The 19843-nt window shown below is 41.0% G+C and overlaps 1 protein-coding gene across 4 annotated transcripts in view; it reads right to left on the reverse strand.

Moving 5' to 3' along the window:
- Dysc (whirlin protein dyschronic) overlaps nt 1–19843 on the reverse strand; it is an 81930-nt gene that overhangs the window by 32029 nt on the left and 30058 nt on the right. For all 4 annotated transcript variants that reach the window (XM_076386523.1, XM_076386525.1, XM_076386524.1 and 1 more), the window contains exons 4-8: nt 16647–16777; nt 3450–3773; nt 3026–3258; nt 2464–2764; nt 1857–1916 (exon numbers count right to left, since the gene is read on the reverse strand). In XM_076386523.1, the coding sequence (XP_076242638.1) occupies nt 1857–1916; nt 2464–2764; nt 3026–3258; nt 3450–3773; nt 16647–16777 (1049 nt within the window). The remainder of the gene's footprint in view (nt 1–1856; nt 1917–2463; nt 2765–3025; nt 3259–3449; nt 3774–16646; nt 16778–19843) is intronic.

The raw sequence follows: 19843 nt of genomic DNA on the forward strand, positions 1-19843 counted from the left end.
TTCTTTCGTGGATCTTGTCTCACTTCCCCGATCTCGAAGCGCGAAACGACGACTGGACGAGAGCTTAGGAAGCTTCCGAATACTTTCCAGCGCGAGATGCGATCAAATTAGGCCGATTTCTGGTCTACTACTCTCATTATTAGCATCTTGCGATCGAGTGCGCGATTTAGAAGAAAGATCTTGATTTTTAAAAAAAAATACTTTAGAATTAAACCTTCATCTTTGGTTTTATAATGAGAAATTTCTAGAAAATGTTAGAAAATTTCATTTTTTGGTTCAGAAAATTAACTTGAGCTGAAGGTTCGTTTTTAGTTAAGAATTTTAGAGGCCTCATAGCTTGAAATTTTTAGAGCAGTGCTTGTATATTTTATTAAACATACTTAAGCTGTTTTAGCTGTTAATAGATAAACATCGTTATGAGAAATATTTTTAGTAGATTAATAATTCACTCCAAAATGTGGATCATTCCAAACTGGTATGCCTCTATGTATACTATTATTAATTTCCTGCTCAGCATTTCGCTAATTAGGTTCCTAATCGCGCACGCGATCAAGGCAAGACAGAACGAAACAGAAATCCAGCAAAGCTCAGGCGAACTCGTTCGAAAAAGGTCGCACTTTTTACTGTCTCCTTCGCTGTAGTCAGCGTGAAAAAGAAACCCAGAGGCAAACTATTCTAACTGCGCATTCTGTGCTTCCTAATTTTGCAAGCATCTATCCAAACGCATCCAGACACACAGAGAATGCTGAAATATTCGAAGCCTACGTTTACCCTCGTGCACATTCACCCTCAAAATTATTCCAACAAAAGAAAAAGAAGAAGAAAAAAAACAGAGAACAAAAAAGGAGCGCTTTGCATAACAGAGAAAATCGCTTTCATAAATTCCATCGTCAGGCTTCGAATATTTGCACACTCGAGCACTACGCAAGACAGTTCGTTCGGAACGTTGCTCATTGTCAGAAGGTACACCGACGAGCGCAGACCGGAAATGCGACAGTGGCTGGCAAAAAGCGCGCGGAAGCGAGACGACAAGCAGAGCACAGAGAGAAAGAGAGAAAGAGATACAAAGGTGCTAGCGATCGAGTAGTAGAAGAGAGATAGAGAGAGAAGTAGAAGAAGCCATAGAAGACAGACCAGATGCCTCTACTTTGAAAGAGAAAAGAAAGAAGGGGTTGCAGGAAGAGATTTCCGAGACATGCTTCACAGGTCACCGCGGCAGCAATTAAGCAAAAACAAAAGTTCGTCTCTCGGATCGACATTTCCCCTTAATCGCGAGACGTGTCTTGCGAATTCGACGATCCTCCTGGACATTTTCCAGGAACTCCCTCCCTCCACCCTTTCAGGCTTCTTGTTGACGTCATGTATCCATCTCCCCTCGCACCTCTCCAAACGATTATCAGTTATCCTTCTTTCGCAGTCCTTTTATTTCTTTTTTTTCTTTTTTTTTTTTTTCAAATGTGTACCCCTCGAATCGTTCTCCTCGGTTCGTATCTGGCAGCTATTGTAGGATTCATTGCGTTCTAATTGGACACATTCAGTGAGGGGGTCACGAGCATACCAGATCGTCCTCTCCCCGCGAGAAACCTGGACTGATCGCACCTTTGGAAACCAGCCACGAGGAAGGTGTCTTCAGAGCAGGCTGCTCGCGGGTTTCAGGGACGGGAAGGTAGAGACACAGTCACGGGTCTAACAGTTACAGTGGACAACGCAGAACAGAGAGTGAGAAAAAGACAGAGACAACAGTAGAGTTTTCTATACAGGTCCCGAGAGACGGAGATAAACAGAGAGAAAATATCGTGTGACAAGTGAGATTCGTAGACGTGTGTAAGTTAGAATATATGAAGTTGCTCACTTACCGGGAGATCGTGGAGGGATGGCGTCACTATTAGGTCCGAGTGGGCACGATCACCTTTCCTCTGAAACAGGCATTAAGACTCGTTCCACTTTGGGTTTCTCTTGAAGTGGATAAAGTAAATAAATGTCCCACTACCTGGACGTTTAAGATGTCAAATGTCCCAGTAAATGGGTAACCGAAAAATGTGTATATATCTCAACACTTGAATTGTGTCCCAGTAACTGAACTATTTTATGATAATATTCTTTGGTTTTTATTAGTAATACTGGTTTTATATTAGAATTTAATTAATAGCGTTAATGTCCACGTATCGGGACAGGGTCATTTACTGGGACACTTACCTTACCCTTTAGAGAAGTTCAAATTATTAAAATTTGAGCATTCAAGATTTTCTGGATTTGAAAATTCAAAACGATTGTTTTTAAATTTGAATATATGAATATTTAAAAATTCAAAATATAAATATTTGAAAACTGTAACGTTTGAAATTTGAAAAAATTTGATATTTAAAGATTCGAAAATTTTAAAAGTTTGAAATTCAAAAATTTGAAAATTGATCTTCATCTCCACTCTATTTATTATAGATAGATTAACTTTGAGAAGCATACCCTTGTCATGGAAACGCGAGGCCTATAAACCAGATCGTCAAAGGCAGCCCTGTCCTTGCTATCGACGAGTTCTCTAAGCTCAGTCAGCAGAGTCAGTTTCTCGTGTGTGTTCAGCAGATCGCTTAAGCTGACCACCAGCTCCTCGATTGTCAATCTGCGTGTCCTGTAGTCAGCAAGAAGTTGAGAGAGTGCTGCTCTTTCGCTCCTAGCGAGCACCACCCTCGCCTTCTCCTCTACCATTGCAGCTGTCGCGGCTGAGACTGTGTGCACACCGCCTCGATGTCTCCAGTCGCTGGCAATACTGAAAAAATGGTAGAAAAAAAATTTGAATACAGACATTTAAGAAAGAATAATGTGCAAGATAGTTTTAGTTAAAAGAGGTATTATTATTCAATAGGGAATTTAACACTTGTTTCTACCCTTCAAAATTGTTAATGGACACTTTGTAAATATTTTTCAATTTAATTATATTTTCTATATTTCCTGCATCTCTATCAATTCTAAAAAATTTCTTATTAATTATCAGGCTGCGCAAATTTGAATAAAAAAGGTTATTTCTTACGAAGGGCTAGGTGGTCGATGATTTCCAGGGCTTTCCAGGAGCATGGGGTCGTGGTCAGGGTACCTAGACGTTGGCATAACGATAGGCTGGCTAGTGGTACAGGAATGAGGCACCTTCCCCACATCTCGAATCAGAAGCGTCATCCTCTTATTCGTCTTCAGGATCTGCACTGCCTCATCGTGTGTCGCCTCCTCGAAGTTCTGCCCATTTACCTCGATGATCTGATCACCCACCTGGAGACAGAAAATAACTTTCTCCCTTTGTATATCGAAAACTGAAATCCTTTCAAAAACTAGAAAATCCAGAGAACTGAAGGTCGACGAAAAACAGAACAGATGAAAATATAAAAAATTGAAAAATTGAAAGTAGAAATAGAAACTCAAAAGCGTGGTGACAGTACTCTAGTCGTCACAATAATTCTCACCAACAGTCCAGCCCGATCAGCCACACTGTCTTTGTCCACCCCAGTGACGTAGATCCCAAGACCATACTCGAGGCCACCCCTGATCATCAAACCAAGGGATTGGCCAGGTTCGATGCAGAGCTCGACCTTTCTTGTCCTTGGACAATACCTCGAGTCTCTGGAAGGGTACACAGGTGGTGGAGAAGCTGGTCGACCTTGACGGTCCATCCAGCTGCAGGACTGCTGTCGACCGGAAGTGGACCACACAGGATGGCCCACTCTGCAACGAGGATCCAAAGCTGGTCCACGCACCGTCATACTCAGGGTCCTGCAGGACTTCAGCATCTGGGAACAGAAGAGAAAGATATTAGCGAAAATTTGAGATGATTCTTGAAGAGAAACTGAATTAATTAAGATATAGTGGTAATTAAGAGTGTGATGATTTCTTGCCCAGAATTTTTTTTAAATTTCAGGTGCTGAAGTTAAGTTATTGTTAGATGTATATAGATCAATTAACTAGAAGGCAATTATGACAATAGGTTCAATGGAAGCTCTGAAAAAATAAAGTTCCTTACTCATATTTCTGTACCTGAGAGTCACGTTGAATTCAATATTCTTCGATTTTTTGCTTAGACCACTTCCTTAATCAGCGACACAATTGTTACAAGAGATATTCCTCAAGTTCTCTTTCTTTCTAAGTAGCTGGATGTTTTTAATACGATTCAACGTGACCCATTGTAATGCGGAACTTCTTCTAGAGTAAAGGAACTCTCGACGCGATTCTCTCGGCTAAAAAATGAAGTTCAATTTCCTCCTAGAGGAAAACATACTACGTTATTTAGACAGCGAGTGGCGTGCCTCGCGCACGAATAAAGGAGGCTGAGAGGGCGTCAGGGGACTAAGGCTGCCTTTAAATATTATTCAAGGCGCCGAGGCGGTGCTCTTATGCAAAAGAATCCACGATACATATCGTCGGGGAGAGGATTCCTCGTTGTCGGCCTCAGAATAGATCGCTTATACATGTCGTGCCTCAGCAATCTGAAAGAAATCATTGTCCGTGAAGGGTTTCCTCCAGAGCAACCTTGACAAGCGAAACGACGGACAATCGGCGCGTGTGAGGTCAACGAGGAGCAAAACCGTTTCTATGCCGTTCCTCGAGGATGAAAGCTGTCGCGAGAAGATAATCCTTCAGCAATATTACAAAGAGTCCTTTGGTCCACGATTAGATCCAGCCTGGATGGATCTTATCGAGGACCTCGAGGCTTTACGAGATACTTCGATCACCTAGATCAAGATCAGGTCTTGGAGAAGAGAATTCAGAAGACAAAGTACCCCAAAATGACAGACCTAGGGGTAAGGTCAATCCCCACTGGCTGAAAATTCTACAACTTCTAGAGGGTGGCCCGAGCAAGTTGCCTCCAACTGGAGCCTGACTTGAAGGATCTTATGGACTTGGCAAAATACTTCGATCACCTAGATCAAGATCAGATCTTCAAGAGGACAGTTCTGAAGACAAAGTACCCCCAAAATGGTACATCGTGGGATAAGGCGAATCCTCAGGGACAGCAAATTTTACAGCCCCCACAAAGTCACCCTAGTAAAAGTCAGACCTTCCTTAAGCCACTTCTAAAGACAGGGTCTTCTGAATGATTCAATGATTCTGAGGGGTCAGGCAATACTTACGACAAGATTTACTAAATACTACGTTACAGTTTCTAAATCAGAGTCCCTGAGTCTCCCAAGCTTGCAAGGTGAAAAGTCAGTGCATATAGAAGGGACACCTGTTCCACTGGCAAAGAGGAGAGATCGTCCAACAGGGATTGGCAGCTGTGGCACGAGTCGGAGGAAAATTGGCACGTGTAAGGTCAACAAGGAGTAGACAGTGCGTTTTGCGGTGACGCCACCCGGTAGCTAGGATATCGATCTTCTGGCGGTCCGTGACGTCACATCCTGCCTATCCTTGACCCAGCCCGGATCACGTCCTTAGGATACCGTGTTTCTGGACCCGAAAGATGCAATTCTGTCGTGTCTATGCGAACTACGTGCCTTTGGTCCATTGTTAGGGGTTCTGATCTTCAAAGAGGAGAACTTTTTCGGATGAGGGAACATGAATCACTGCAACTTGAGCGATCGAAGGATTGAGAGTGATTGCTGGCTATATTTATGATAAACAGATAAATGAGTAAAAAGGAATTTTAAAGTAGAAAAATAAACAAGTTTTATGAGACTAATTAAGTAGAGTCTTAGGGGATGTATTTTTAAGAATCTTCCACTGTCAAAAATTCGAGTTTGTGAATTTTTTACTGATTCGATGATTGAGTCTAGGAGAAAATAGATAGGTGGTACAGTACTATCTATAAACCTACAGAAAATTCATTGTGAAATAACAAACAAAAGAATCTGAAATAAAACTAATTTTTTAAGTTTCTTAAAAACCTGAACCTTGATATTAAGACTCAGAAATAATTTTTAAAGCAAATCTTAAAGAGAAACATATTCACACAGAGAGTGATGAGTTTACAGAAGAGCTGCAATTCAGCTTGCAATTTCCTGCATAAGTACTGGAGTCCATGTAAAAGTTTTCCAGCTGGAAGTATACGAAGAAACGATTGCTTAGACACAGAAGAGGCAGAGATCCATTCCGTGAACAGCATTATTCTTTTGCCTCATGAGGAGGGACATTATTATCGTGGGTATATCCACGCGAAACAGCATAATAGTCGTCGCTTTGCTGGTACAAATGCAAAACGGAACCTTCGCTCGCGTGCTTCTCGCCGATTAAAAACTCCCGCAAGATTCTTATCGTTAATAATCCCGCAGGAAGTTTGTTCGAAATCGTACGTTTTCCAGCCAATTATATTGCTGCTAAGCTCGCTCTTTTCTCGTGGTGTTTGAAAATTTCTTTATCTTCCTTTTCCAGAAAACTTTCTATAGAGGACAGCTAGTTTTTCGCAAGGTGTTTGCACATTTTTATTAGCATAAAAAAAATTCAGTGATATATGATTTCTGAGCATCTAAGATAGAAGGTTAATAGATGTGATATTTTTTAATTTAGATTTTATCGAATTTTTCTGAAATTTTGGATAACTACCTACTGAAAATGAATTCTTATTTTTATAAGGACGACTGTTTTCGATTATAAGCAGATTGTTCCTAGTCTGCTCATTCCAAAAGAGTAGCTACTGAATTTGAAGCGTGTTATTTCACTGCAGGTCGATCTGTCCGATGAGAGTTCCTCGTGAACTCTTGACACGGTTCGCTGCGTCCGTTTTGTCTGCTAACCTTCGGATCGGCTTATCGAAATTACGTGTCGCGATTTAATCTATCCTCTGGATGATCTGTTGAAAAATCTTCGAACAAAGGACTCGCGAAACGAGGGAGAAAACCTTACTTATGGTATCAGAAAGTCTTCATCTACTTCTCTCTCATCAGGGTACGAAAAGTAATGAAGCTATTCCACATTACTTTTGTATAAGGCTAACAAAAAAGAAGGGGCTTATTTAATTATATTTGTCTACAGAAAGGAATTAGTTGCTATGCACTTGGGATTTTCAAATAATGAGATATTCAAAATTCTAAACATTCAGGTTTTCAAATATTCAAATATTCAAATTTTCAAATGTTCAAATATTCAAATTTTCAAATTTTCAAATTTTCAAATATTCAAATATTCAAATATTCAAATATTTAAATATTCAAGTATTCAAATATTGAATACGCAACTTCAGAAAATTCTTTGTCACTTCGTCAACAATCTGTCCCCTCTTTTTGGCATTTCTAGACCAAACACTTCAAACATTAATCGCTCAGTCTACTTTCACTTCTAGCAAGTAGAACTCCGCGACACTAATCAAAGTTAGAGTTACTAGTAGACCAAACTAATTTCAACAGAACAGGGTTAACTAAGACACTAAACTCAGGATCTACCCACCAGTAACTTCGATGTGAATTCTCAAAGCTGCTGACTAGTTAAATTGAAAGAATACCAGCCAGCTCGTATCAAGACAACACTCTACGACACGCTTCACGCCAACGCTAATCAGGATCGTGCTCAGGCTTGTTTACCAGTCAGAAACCCACCCCCTGATACTCGCCGCTGTCCCTTGTCCCTCGAAAACGATCGATAGAGAGATATCGCGAGAAATCACGAAAGTGTCCGTACTGATAGTCGTCAACCAGCCGTATAACATCCTGAAACGACTTCCTTGTTCGCGGGGAGGTCTGAAATCGAGTCAGGCCGAGGATGGGTGTCCTCGGGAGGTCAAATAGTACGTATACTCAAAGAGACCTTCCTGTAAGGAGCGATGTGTGACGTCGAACGGAAATAGTCCTGGCCAGAGTACGATAACGAGTTTCGGCCGACTTGGCTCTCACTGGCTCGCGCGTCCTTCGACCTCATGAATTATTTATTTCATTGGCCCACCCCGGAAGACGGACGACATGAAATGGAGGCCTCTAAACTTCTTTCGAGTGGCCTTGACGCTATTCTAATTTACTATGCCACGAGAGAGTGAAGTGGAACTAGATTTAATAGAGCCTCAGGTTCGAAATTTGAATATTGGAGTTTTTGAGCTTTTGAATATCTGAATATTTGAATATTCCTACGTTTTTGAAGCTGTGCAATGTGGGATATATCAGTACTGTTAGTGTAATAAGTGTATATACAGGGTGTACTAGAACTGGTGGTACAAGAGGAAAGAAGGTGATTGATACTGAAATTTTTGATATCATGCTTTCTTTTTGAGAAAATTGACTTTGGATTTTGGCCATGTATAAGTATACTGAACTAGAAAATATCATACATTTTTATTCTACATTTTCGTTTTATTCTTTCATGTACAATTACCCTCTTTCTTCCTTTATCATCAGTTCTGGGACACCCTCTACGTCAAGGACTACTGGCAATCATATCTGCCACAAAATTGGAAGAATTGTAAATAATACGAAAATAAAGTCTCGTCAAATTACCCAGAAGGCTCAAGAGACATGAATTTCCCCCACGAAGGAACGCCAGAGATGGTCGTCCATAAATTCCCCCGCTTTATCCCTATTGCGGGGAATACTTGACCCAGAAAAGTCGCAGGGGAATCCGTGAATGTGATCGAATCCTTATCCCCAGCGAACTAAATACCGATTCTCATGGAAATGGACATCCGATTCTGCCACCGTATTACGAGGTTCCAGGCGACTCATGCGAACCCCCTAGCCCCTGTTTTCCTCCTTCGATTGCAACCTCTCAAAAACATATCGCTCAGTTTTATTGTCTTGCTTGTTTAAGGGGCACTTAACCCAGAAATACGTCACTAAATCACGGAAGTGGTCTATAAATATCGAAACTATCGTCAACCTCTGAAAATGGAATTAATCTGAAGTTGAAAAGGAGGACCTGAGTTCTATAAAAATGCAACTGACTGAGGAAGTATTAAATTTTTAGGATCCACTATAAGGCAACGTATATTTTCTTATTTAAATACCACAAAATAGCTGCTGACCTCTATTGATAAAATTATACAGCATTATTTTACGAAAGTATTTCAATTATATAAATTATTTTTGAGTAAAGAGGAGTATAGAAATATTGAAAAGTGTGAAGGAATTTGTGTGGGTGAATGAGGCTATCGATGCGTCTTTTCTTCCCTTCATCTATTCAGGGACCAGAATTGCAATTTTGCAAATGTGATGGAAAGAATTCTCTTGATCCACGGGGGCTTCAATCGACCGATAAAGTAACACTTTCCGATTCCCAATAGCGCGGGTAACTCGGTTCCAGCGAAAACTGGGCTTACGAGCTTCCGGTAGAGAGAGCAATGAAACGTGAAAAAAGTCACTTCTATCTTGTCTGGCGAACTTTTATTCCAGCGAGCAAGAGAATGTACGTCTGGCTATCTCGGCTGTTTCCGATATGTTATCCTTTTATTGCAGAAATTATAGATATTACACGGAAAATCCAATTCTAGGAAACCATGTACTGCAAGCCTTCAGAAATGATCCCTAAATCGAAATATACAAAGAATTGATAATGACATTAATTATGTTCAGCCTTCAAATATACGACTTTTTTCAGAAATGATAAAGTACATATTTTCGAATTGTCAATTTATGTGGTAAAGGGAGTATAAAAAAGAATTATTGAGAAATTGCTGCATTTCAAGGTTAATAATCCATGTGGGTAGATCAGCTGATGTGTGAAATCGCTGTTATATCGCGTGAGCAGCAGTACGGCTGAGATGACAGTAGAAGTAGGACATATGCGGTCAGACACTCCGCTTACTCATGTCACTGGGAATATACTTCCCCATAACTTTTCATGTACGTTTTATCTTAAGAATTACTTCCAGTAAGAAATACTTATCTACTGACAAAGTTACAGGCTAGTGACTTAAAAGAAATTTGAGGAGCAACGAGGATGGTACAGTTCAATATATGGAAACTGTTTTATGCAAGTAGAATATCTCAAAAATAAGTATCTACTTATTTCAAGTTAACCTTTTTCAGTTATCGAAAGTTTACTGTGTGACCTGTATTATCTATGTTTTCCATTGCACAGAATTTTGATATACAGTTCCTCAGCTCTGTAGTAATTCTTTCACATAATGAAATACATTCCAAGTGACCCTCAGGTAACCATTTCAGACTCCACAAAGCCCCAAAAAGGGGACAGCAACAGAGATTCAGCAAACAAACACCCATGGCCACCCAGAAAAGCCACGATCCACAAAGAAGCAAAGGCGTGTGTCAAACTCGAGCGTGCGGGGGCGTCGTTAAATAATCGTCGAGGCAGCACGGAAAAGGAGGATCCCAAAAGGAGGCGCTTCCGGAAACAGAAAAGAACAGGCTCGATGCAGCGTCGGCAAACAGCCTTTTCTCGAAACGACGCAAGGGAGCAAAGCAATTTCAGATCGATCTATCGTCTTCAACGCGCGCGTACACCCACGCCACGCATAAACGGCCGCTCGAGCGTTCGCTGCACGCCTCTGCCTAGCCGCGATCTCGGCAGCGACGCGATTCTAAAGCAGCTTCCGCGGCAGCTTCGTGTATTATGTAGGGAAAATAGATGACGGGGGATTCGCCCGAGGACGCCGGGACGCCTGGCGCCGCGACGGAGCCAGGGACGGCGGAGCAGAAAAAATGAGACGCTGAGACGGAGGCTAATGGTGACTTTGTTTGCTCGCACGTGTTCGGGAAATGCACCGACTTTGCTGCTGCATTCGATTTCTTTCGCTGGGAAAGTTGGAGTCTGCAGCGAAATTGAAGATGTGGATTGTATTATGTTGCTATGGAGACTCACCCATCTGATTATTAAATCGAGTTGTGTTGTAAGTAATTTTTTTCTTATTCTACTTTCTATTGTGTGCTTCTTTTTATATCATTCATCTATGTAAAAATGGGTTCTACCTGTTAACTTGAATTAAATTAAATTAAATTGTAGGTGGCCCTTACAACATGTATAGAAAGTTAGGTAAATTGAAGGTCGATAAAACCCTTAGTACATATCTAAATACCATAAATACATCCCTAATTAAGTTCAAAATACTAACATAGCTAATACGGAATTTCTACTCGTGTCTGACCACACACAGACCATTCTACTAGCAGTTCAATAGAGATTACATTCAGTGCACAGCGAAACAATTTACCAAATTACCTATAAATCTCTGCACGAATACACCCCTTCATCATCGATCAGAAGCACTCTCCTTCCCAAAGTCCTAATGAAAAATGTCACCCACACATTCAGCGAGCAAATTGGGTACCCTGCAGCAACAATAATTACTCTGAAGGAATATTAAACGGGAAATATTCTCGAAACTTGCTCCCGTTCTGAATTAACTGTCGTCCTAATGAATTCAGGAGAAAAACGTGCCATAACTCCGACGAACTTTCCGCGCAGCCTGATTCCCCGTGCGTGTGTCTCCTGCCCCTGTTCGTGTGTGTTTGCTCGCACTTCTCGGTTGCGCGTCTACGAGCCATTACGGAATAACGAGCTGCCGCCACCGTTACGCTTTACGACAGTCGTGGCAATTTAATCCTGCCTGGTTCGTCCAAACGTTTATGTCCGATCGATGTCAGACAAGACGTAGACTCGGGTCTGGATACCAGTCTCCGAGAAGAAACTAGACTGAAACAGCAAACAACCCTGCGTGTGTGCTACTCCTGACCTACAGCTAGACCCTTTTTAGGGCAGGTTGATATGGAGCCTGCACTTTCTGAGATAAACAACATCGATTACGACACGATGACTACTTTCAATATTTTGAGATGGGAATTATAAGTAGTAGCTTCTATTAAGCCATAGTTGGTATATTGGTAGGTATTTGTAGTAGCTCAAATTTGTATGTCTGATATGAAAGATATTTATAGATATTTATAGAGAAGTCAGAAGAACTTGAATTTTCAAGTATTCAAAACTTCAAATACTTTTAAAGATTTTAAGACTTCAGAATTTGAGAAAATTTCAAAACCTGAAAGTCTAAAAATTTGAAAATTCAAAAATTTGAAAATTCGAAAGTTTGAAGATTCAAAAATTTGAAAGTTTAAAAAGTTGAAACTTTGAAGATTCAAAAGATAGCAGACAAATATGTCAGCTTTAAACCGCTCTCCTGAAAAATAATGGAACTTCGAACAATGGGTACATACAACTGAAAGCTCGCGGAAGAACCTCTTCTAAAAAACTTCTGATTATCATAACGAGTAGATTTGCTAGCTATGTGTGATCATTCATGTAGTGAACACACCGGAAACTGAGTCCATGGATTGTCAAACTAGGTCAACCATTTGACCTATCGTTCAGAAGGCTCCTCAATTTCCATGGACACCTAGGTCAAGGTAGAGCTGTCCTTTAATTAACAAATCTCTGTCGATTGAATATTTCTTCCCTTTATGACACCTCTATTAACTACATCACTGAATTCCTTCCCATTGCAAATTGCCATTTCTCTGCGTTCGGTTCATTCTGCTCGACTTACCCTCTCGAGTGTCCACTTTGAGAGGTAAGTTTTCAAGGCCGCGTAAAATCCCCGCTCCCCATCTCTCGGAATTGAATTTCTCTTACTTTTCAGAAGTACAATAAGTCTCGGCGGAGAAGAGAGATGCTACACAGGGTCCAAGCGAATTTGCGGAGAGGAAGCAATATCAGTGAAGGATACAGAACAACAACAGGGAGCCTTGAGGGAACGTCAAACTGTCGATTTCAGGGGATTTCGGTGTTAGCTTGGATCCACGTCATGCTATTTGCTGAAAGCGCGCTTTAATAGATTCTTTTCGAGAAGTCGAGGACGTTTCTCTCGCGATCAATAACTATCACAGAAATGAATTTAACGTTTCAAAAATAGATAGATTGTGCGAGAAATCGTCTGAATTCAGAATAAGTAATTATTGGAAATACATATAAGACAAAATACATAATAACCAGAAAAAATTGTAAAACAATTCTTTTAACCTTCGAACTTCAAAATATTGAGATAAGAATATTCATTAAAAAAATTAATTTTGTTTCCCTTTTTTGTAGTCAGAACCTTGCATTCTTGAAGTTATGACAACCATCCACATATACTTTGTGTCCAGTTAGCAATGAAAAAATTCTACTCTCAAAAATTTCGAATGAACTATTTATCCACAATGCCTCTAATTTTTACCCTAAATGTTTTACCCTAACTACCAGGACGGGAACAAAAACTATTTCCCCATTCTCCTGTCGCATTATTCTACCCATAGAGAACGTTCGAACAAACGTTTACAATAGGTATATTGTCCGTGAAAATACAATCCACGAAGCCTGGTGGATTTTAGCTAAAATGGGTTCTCCTACAGTCTCATCAAAATCTGTTGGCCCAATTTCAAGACCAAGCAAGCCTACCACATCTAATATCCAACCCCCTCAAAGTTCCCAAATACTTTCAGTAACCCAACTCCTTCCCCTCGAGGAACTCGAATACCAAACCACCCTCACGTTGATAAGGCAAGATTACATTTCCCCAACTATTCTGTGGCGCGAAATTCAAGCCTGAAATGGGTCCCATCAGCAGAGGCAGCCTGTAGATTCGAAATTCCCAGACAGTTTTCGCGCAGCTACGTGCCTCTTCACAGAGAGCGAGCCTGATACCCTGATGGCCCATTGTCGACGGGCTTTTGTCTAGAAAACTCGCGAGCAGCCACTGTGAGAGCATGACGAGCCACCGGATCCAGATACCCATCAGAAGCGTTTACACCAAAGATTACTCGCGGCGTGGCTCGGAGCGACGCTTCTTTCCATCGGGCCAGTCGATAGTCCATCTCCTCCCCTCCATCCAACCCTCAATTTTTTTCATCCCCAAGCCGCGGGATTTCTGGCCTCGGCGACGAACAGAGATCCCGTATTGAGTGACACGGGCTCGTGTCTTCTATCGCGAACATTGTTAGAGAATCGTCGGATATACGTGCATCCTATTTGAACTGCCGACCCTTTCACTGGGAAACGTTCGAATTCATTGAGGGTGGATGAAAAGATTGAGGACGTTTTTGGGGGAGATAGGGGAGTTTTTCTGAGGGGCTAGAAAAATGGTGAATTCTTGGGGGATGTGGTTTGGAAGTGAGAAGGGTTAGGATAGAGGGAATTGGGTTGGAAGTAGTGAAGTCTGATTTTTGGTAGACTGTTAGGAACCAGATTTGATAGAATAAATTAAATGGAATATCTTAAGGGGTTAAATAGAGTATTTTAGAATTTTCTGAAGCGAGAAACTGGATTGGAAGTAGTAAAGATTGGTTTTGAGCAGACTGTTAGTAACCAGTATTAATATCATATGACCTAGGGGTTAAATAGAGTGTCTTAGAATCTTCTGAAGCTACTATTGGGTTTGAAGTAGTAGAGTCTGATTTTGAGCAGGCTATTAGTGACCAATCTTGACATTATCTTGACTGAGAATTGAATAGAATATCTTAAAATTTTCTAAGGTCGGAATTATGGAGTCATAAGCGAGTATTGAAATTTATGAAGAAATTAAACCTGGAATAACGGAACTGAAGTAGAATTGTAAATTAGAAATATTAAAACCTGTAGAAAAAGTGAACCCTTGATAGCCCTCTTAACTACAATACTCTACTACTTCTGAAGTAATAATACCCAAGTTGTAAATTCGAATTTCATTTTAAACTATTTTTTATCGTTGTGGTTATAAAGGTCCTCTGTACAAAGAGATTAAGAGAATATGTATTTCCAAAGAAGTGATAACGTAAGAAAATTCTCAAAAGAGGGCGGCCTCGTTCACAAGAGCTAGCAATATCGCCTGAAACTTTCGCCGTAACCAGCTTCGCGGACCCTCCAGTTTTCTATAATCTCAGCGAGTAGCTAGGAAGTTAAATTAAATACGAGGGAAAATATCGCGAGAGCTGCTTTCCTCAGCAGAAGTTGAGGCAACATCAAAGGTGGCGAAGGAAAGTGCAAAAAGCGAAGGAATAACGCAAAGGTAAGAAAAACTGAATTGGTAAAAGGAAAAATACGATATAAAGCTGCAGCATTCGAAATTGCAATCTTGAAAATGGAAGCCCTCGAAAAAGGCGATACAGGGAATACAGAGCTCGTAAACGATAAGTGGTAAAGGACTCTTCGAATAATTGAGAACATAGATCAGAGATAGTCAGCTCACGTCACAGAGACCACCCTCCTGGCACCAATCGGAATCAGTGGATACAAAAGCAATCTTCGAATGAGCTAGAGTAGCATTCTCTTGATTAGTGTTATCTGAGACATATGTATCTCTCGAAATCTCTAACCAGACGACTGAGTGAAGAATTATTAAATTCTCAAAATATTGTACACATAAAAATCAAAAAAAGTTCAAGTATTAAATCACCCCCTAAACAACATCTCTCAAACATTTTTCATTAACAGGTCTATTTCTTTCATATACTTTCCTAACAATTCTCTTATTAATAAATGAAACTTGCTGGCTCAACCCACCCTTTAAAATTTATGTACTAGAGCCAGTATCCAGAATCGATGGGGTCACCGCGGCTCCTAAGGTCACTCATAAATATGATACAACTGCGATCGATCGCACGCCAATTGCCATCTGACTGGGGGATAATTTGACGGCGATTTTTAATCGCGATCAGGCACGTAGCCAGGCGTTCGTGTTTGGGGAAACGTTCCAAAATCGAAGGCCTCGGTACAAGGTAAGAGGAGGACAGGCTCAGACGTAATGGATGCGCTGCAGACGCTCTCAAGACAACAACCATCTATCCTCCTCCCCTGAATCATCAGAGGCATCGATTTTTCATCTTCGCGAACTTATTTATCTGCCCGAGCATCTGGAGTGTCTTCCTCAATAATAGATCCTTTCTAAGACAGCGAGGAGGACGAGTCGTAGCTCTAGTCGATGACGACGACTTCGTAGGAATTTCAGATCGATAGGCACAGTGTTAGAGAAGCTTCTAGCGAATCCAAGGTCGTGGGACGCGGTTATCAGCGATCTCGGTATCCCTAGGAAATCTATAGCAACGATTTCGAATCAGGTGAGTCGGCGTTTGGCCGCTCCCACGAGTTCAGAGTCACTGAAATCGACGTTCAGGATTCTAGGTCGCTGCTATTGACTCCCAATGGCTTGGAAATGGGTGGTTACTGAATCGAAAGTTTTTAGTTGCATGCACAGAGGGCTGCAGCGGCGGATATGACAGGTTAAATATTTGAATATTTGAATATTTGAATTTGAATTTAAAAATATAAATTTCAGAAATTTGAAAATTGCAACGTAATTTTTGATGAAAAGTCTCGACAGTCCTCAACGAATATACAGTGCAGCTCATAAGTGTTTGAACGATTTCAGAAGTTTGAAAAATTACAGATGTATTGGTAGCATTAGCAATTGCTGTATTCTTAATTTTAGGATGTATTAGAAACACGAAACAAATATAAAAAGTGTACATCAGGTACTGCAAAGAAACTTGCATTCTACTCAACATGTGACACCCTTCGAATACTTATGAGCGGTACTGCACATAGGTAAGCACAAATATCTCTACCCTAAATTTTATCGCAGATAAGCACTCTACATGAACGCTTCTCTTCGTTCAAACGTTGATTGACAGCAAGCTGCCTATCAACGCAAGATCTCTCGAGTGATCGACAGGCGATTAACGATGCCAAGAGCACGCGTCGCGGCTTCCTGACGCGTGCAAATTTCCCCAATTTTCCCCGATTTTCCCCGATTTTCCCCGATTTGGAAAACGAAAGTAGAAACTCACTTTGAGGGCCTCCTCGTGGGTCACCGCTCGGAAGGGTGTGCCGTTCACCTCCAAGATGGTGTCTCCTGGCCTGAGTCCAGCCCGCTCGGCCACCGAACCTTCCTCCACCCTCGAAATGTAGACACCCACCCCTGAGAACAATTCACAGACTTTCCATCAGGCCGGAAGCTGCCTGGCGACTGGTCCACGACCAGTGCTTACTAACACATTCCACCCAGGGCGCGTGTTTTAAACTTCCTCGACTGGTCCCGCCCCCTTCGCCACCGCGCGCTTTTTTAATTCGTACATTGAATTGGAAACCGCTCTGGCGCAGCTGACGCTCGTGCTGGCGATTAAAAATGAGAGCCAGGATTTAATTGAACTCCTCTTCTCGCTTTTTCTCGTCATTGGGGTGTGTTATTGAGATCTGGGGGATTATTCATTGCACCAGTTTCAATCCCTTGGCTTTCAATTAGTTTTGGGTACTAATTTGGTACAGGGAGTATCAAAATGGAAGTATAAGTATACTTGCAAATATTTTTAGATGACACACTACGGTGAAATTAAAAAGAAAATGGAATTTACATCTAATTGCATGGACTCTGAAATTTCTTTAAGTGTCTGTATTTAATTTTTCATTTTGGTGCCATTAATTCTAATAAAAAGAAGAGAGACCAAGGGTCTCTTGAACATTTTCAAGCATTCTTAATTATTTGAATTATCGATTAGGGTAGAAAAAGGTGACACACCCCCAAATATTTCAATCCTACAGGAACTCGTGGTTCCAGGAGTCAAGCTCGCATCACGAGCCGCTTTCAAGGCTCCATAAATCATACTCGGGAAATTGATCTACTTAGAATGCAAGAAGGTGGCTGGGTGTGAAACGTGACGACGTAAAGGCTCCCATTTTTATCGACGCCGCCAAGGAACTATCTGCGCTCAGTGGAGACGCCATGGGTGGAAATCGTCGTGTGTCAAAAATGAAAAACAGAAACGAGTGAAAAGAAGGATAGTAAATGCAGATGCACAAAAGTGAAACTGTTCGAACAGAGATTACGATTCAGTGCCGGTGCGTGTTCGTGTCTCTCGCGCATGCAAAGATGCATCTTTCCTGCGGAAACTGGACGATAAAGGATACTATAAAATGGAAATTAATTGGTTCTCACGCGACCTCAGATTCAATTACGCTCAGCAATAGAATTTAGAATTTTCTAAATGCAGTTCAACCTTTTTCAGTACCTACAACAAAAACAGCTTATGCATTCTTTGCAGCATAAAATTATTCATCAACATGCATTCTTGTGCAACGTAAAAACTAGAAATACCTTAATTTCAATTATTGGCAATGAGAATTCTAGTGTAAATTTAGTGAAAATTCCCCAAAAATTGATTCTACGAATAACTATAAATTCCGTCCAGCAATTTCCGCAGGAAAAGTGAATGTGACGTAATGTCCATGAGCCACCGATGCCACTAATGTTTGCTGCCATGTGCGCGGCGAGAATTCATGGAACGCTCTGAAGCAGGCATCCATGTCACATTAATCGAGCGAACAACGCGCGCCCAATTAATTTTCGGCGAAAGTATTTGGTCGAAAATCGTCATGAATTCGCAATGAACGTCAGAGTCGATGGACATCCACGAGGCCCGAATCGCGCTCGAATATATTACTGTTCCGTGTGACAAATCACCACGCAGCAAGAAAATCTTCCTTCCAGTGGCAAACACGTCCTTCGACGTTCAATCGTGGGAGGAGAGATCGTCGCGACGAACATATTAGTTTCTGCCCCGCCTGACAGCAGGGAGCAAATATCTGGATTTTCCTTCATTATGCGAAATCGTGGACTGGCTGATAATAGATCGCTGACACGAGAGATGCTTTTGCTATCTGCTTGAGGTATTCAGAAGGTTTGGAGTTGGGAAAATGTTTAACAATTTTTTTTCATCTTGGAAAGAAGAATTTTGATATTGACTCTTGACTGATATTGAGTAAACAATTTTTTTTTTTAGTAAAAAAGGATTCATGATTGAAGAGTTTATGGGAAAGTAATCTGTTTCAAGCTTCATGACTCTTTTTTTTATACTGACGTTCTATTAGTCAAGAAAAGTAATAGAAATTATACTAAGAGTTAAATTTATCTATATTAAGGATTATTAGAAATTTATCTTGTTTAGAAAAGAAAATTTATTCCTGAGGCTATACTGAGGTCGTCGAATTAAATTTTGCTAGTGCAAGAAGAATCCTGAATACTAAAACCACGATTAGTCTTCGTTAAAGAGTACCAATTAAACTGCGAGTGTAGTAGAATAAGTTCCACGTTGCGTGTACTCGAATAGACTATAAGTCATATCAATTAACTTCACACCACGTTTGGTTCGCTGTTGGTGGCGAAAGAAGGTGCAGCCAACTCGTTAACTAATTTATCTGAGACTCTAAATCAAGCACGATATCAGGTGTTCCAGAATAAAACTCAACTTCATTCCTTCCCGATTTGTCTAACTCTTATCTCAGAATCTCTACTAACTCTGTTCCCTTTGCCGCGAAAAGCCACCTTCTAATCGTCCATCTCGATGTCAGCGACATCCACCGACAAGACGTGACAAAATATCGTACACCAGGTCAAAGTTAAAGGGACAAAACGTTAGACTTGCAAAGCACGTGACACTGTGAATACTTAATTCAGCCAGATATTTGCACCCGACACGAAACAGGGCACAGGGTAATCACGTGGCGAGAGGGTGTAATCGATAAGCAGATTCAGGATGAGCAAAAAATTTCCTTGGACCACGGTGGACGTCCAAACGAGGTGAAACCAGGGGTTTACGTGTACTAGTGTGTAGTGTATGTGCGCGTGTTTGTGCGTGTGTGTGTGCCTCGATTCGACCCCAGAAGTTCTCTGTAATTGATGTCCTTCTACGCCGACAGGTCGAGTCGGGAGCAAGGATTAATCCAGCTGATAAAAGAGATAAGAAGAACAATGAGCTCGTTATGCGAGGGTCGCATCGCCTCGAACTCGTGTCATCGCTACGGGTTAATAAAACTCGTTCGTTTAGCGAGCCCATTTAAGGACAGATCTTTATCCTCAGATCAGCTGTTTCATTTATTTCTATTGCAGCGATTACTGATAGAAGTACCATCGACTGAAATACGTTCCACTAAAAATAAAGCTTCAATAGAACTCAGTAACTGCGTTACTCTAATTTTTAAGCTTTCAATT

This window comes from Calliopsis andreniformis, chromosome 10 (genome assembly GCF_051401765.1).
Source record: "Calliopsis andreniformis isolate RMS-2024a chromosome 10, iyCalAndr_principal, whole genome shotgun sequence".
NCBI lineage: Eukaryota > Metazoa > Arthropoda > Insecta > Hymenoptera > Andrenidae > Calliopsis > Calliopsis andreniformis.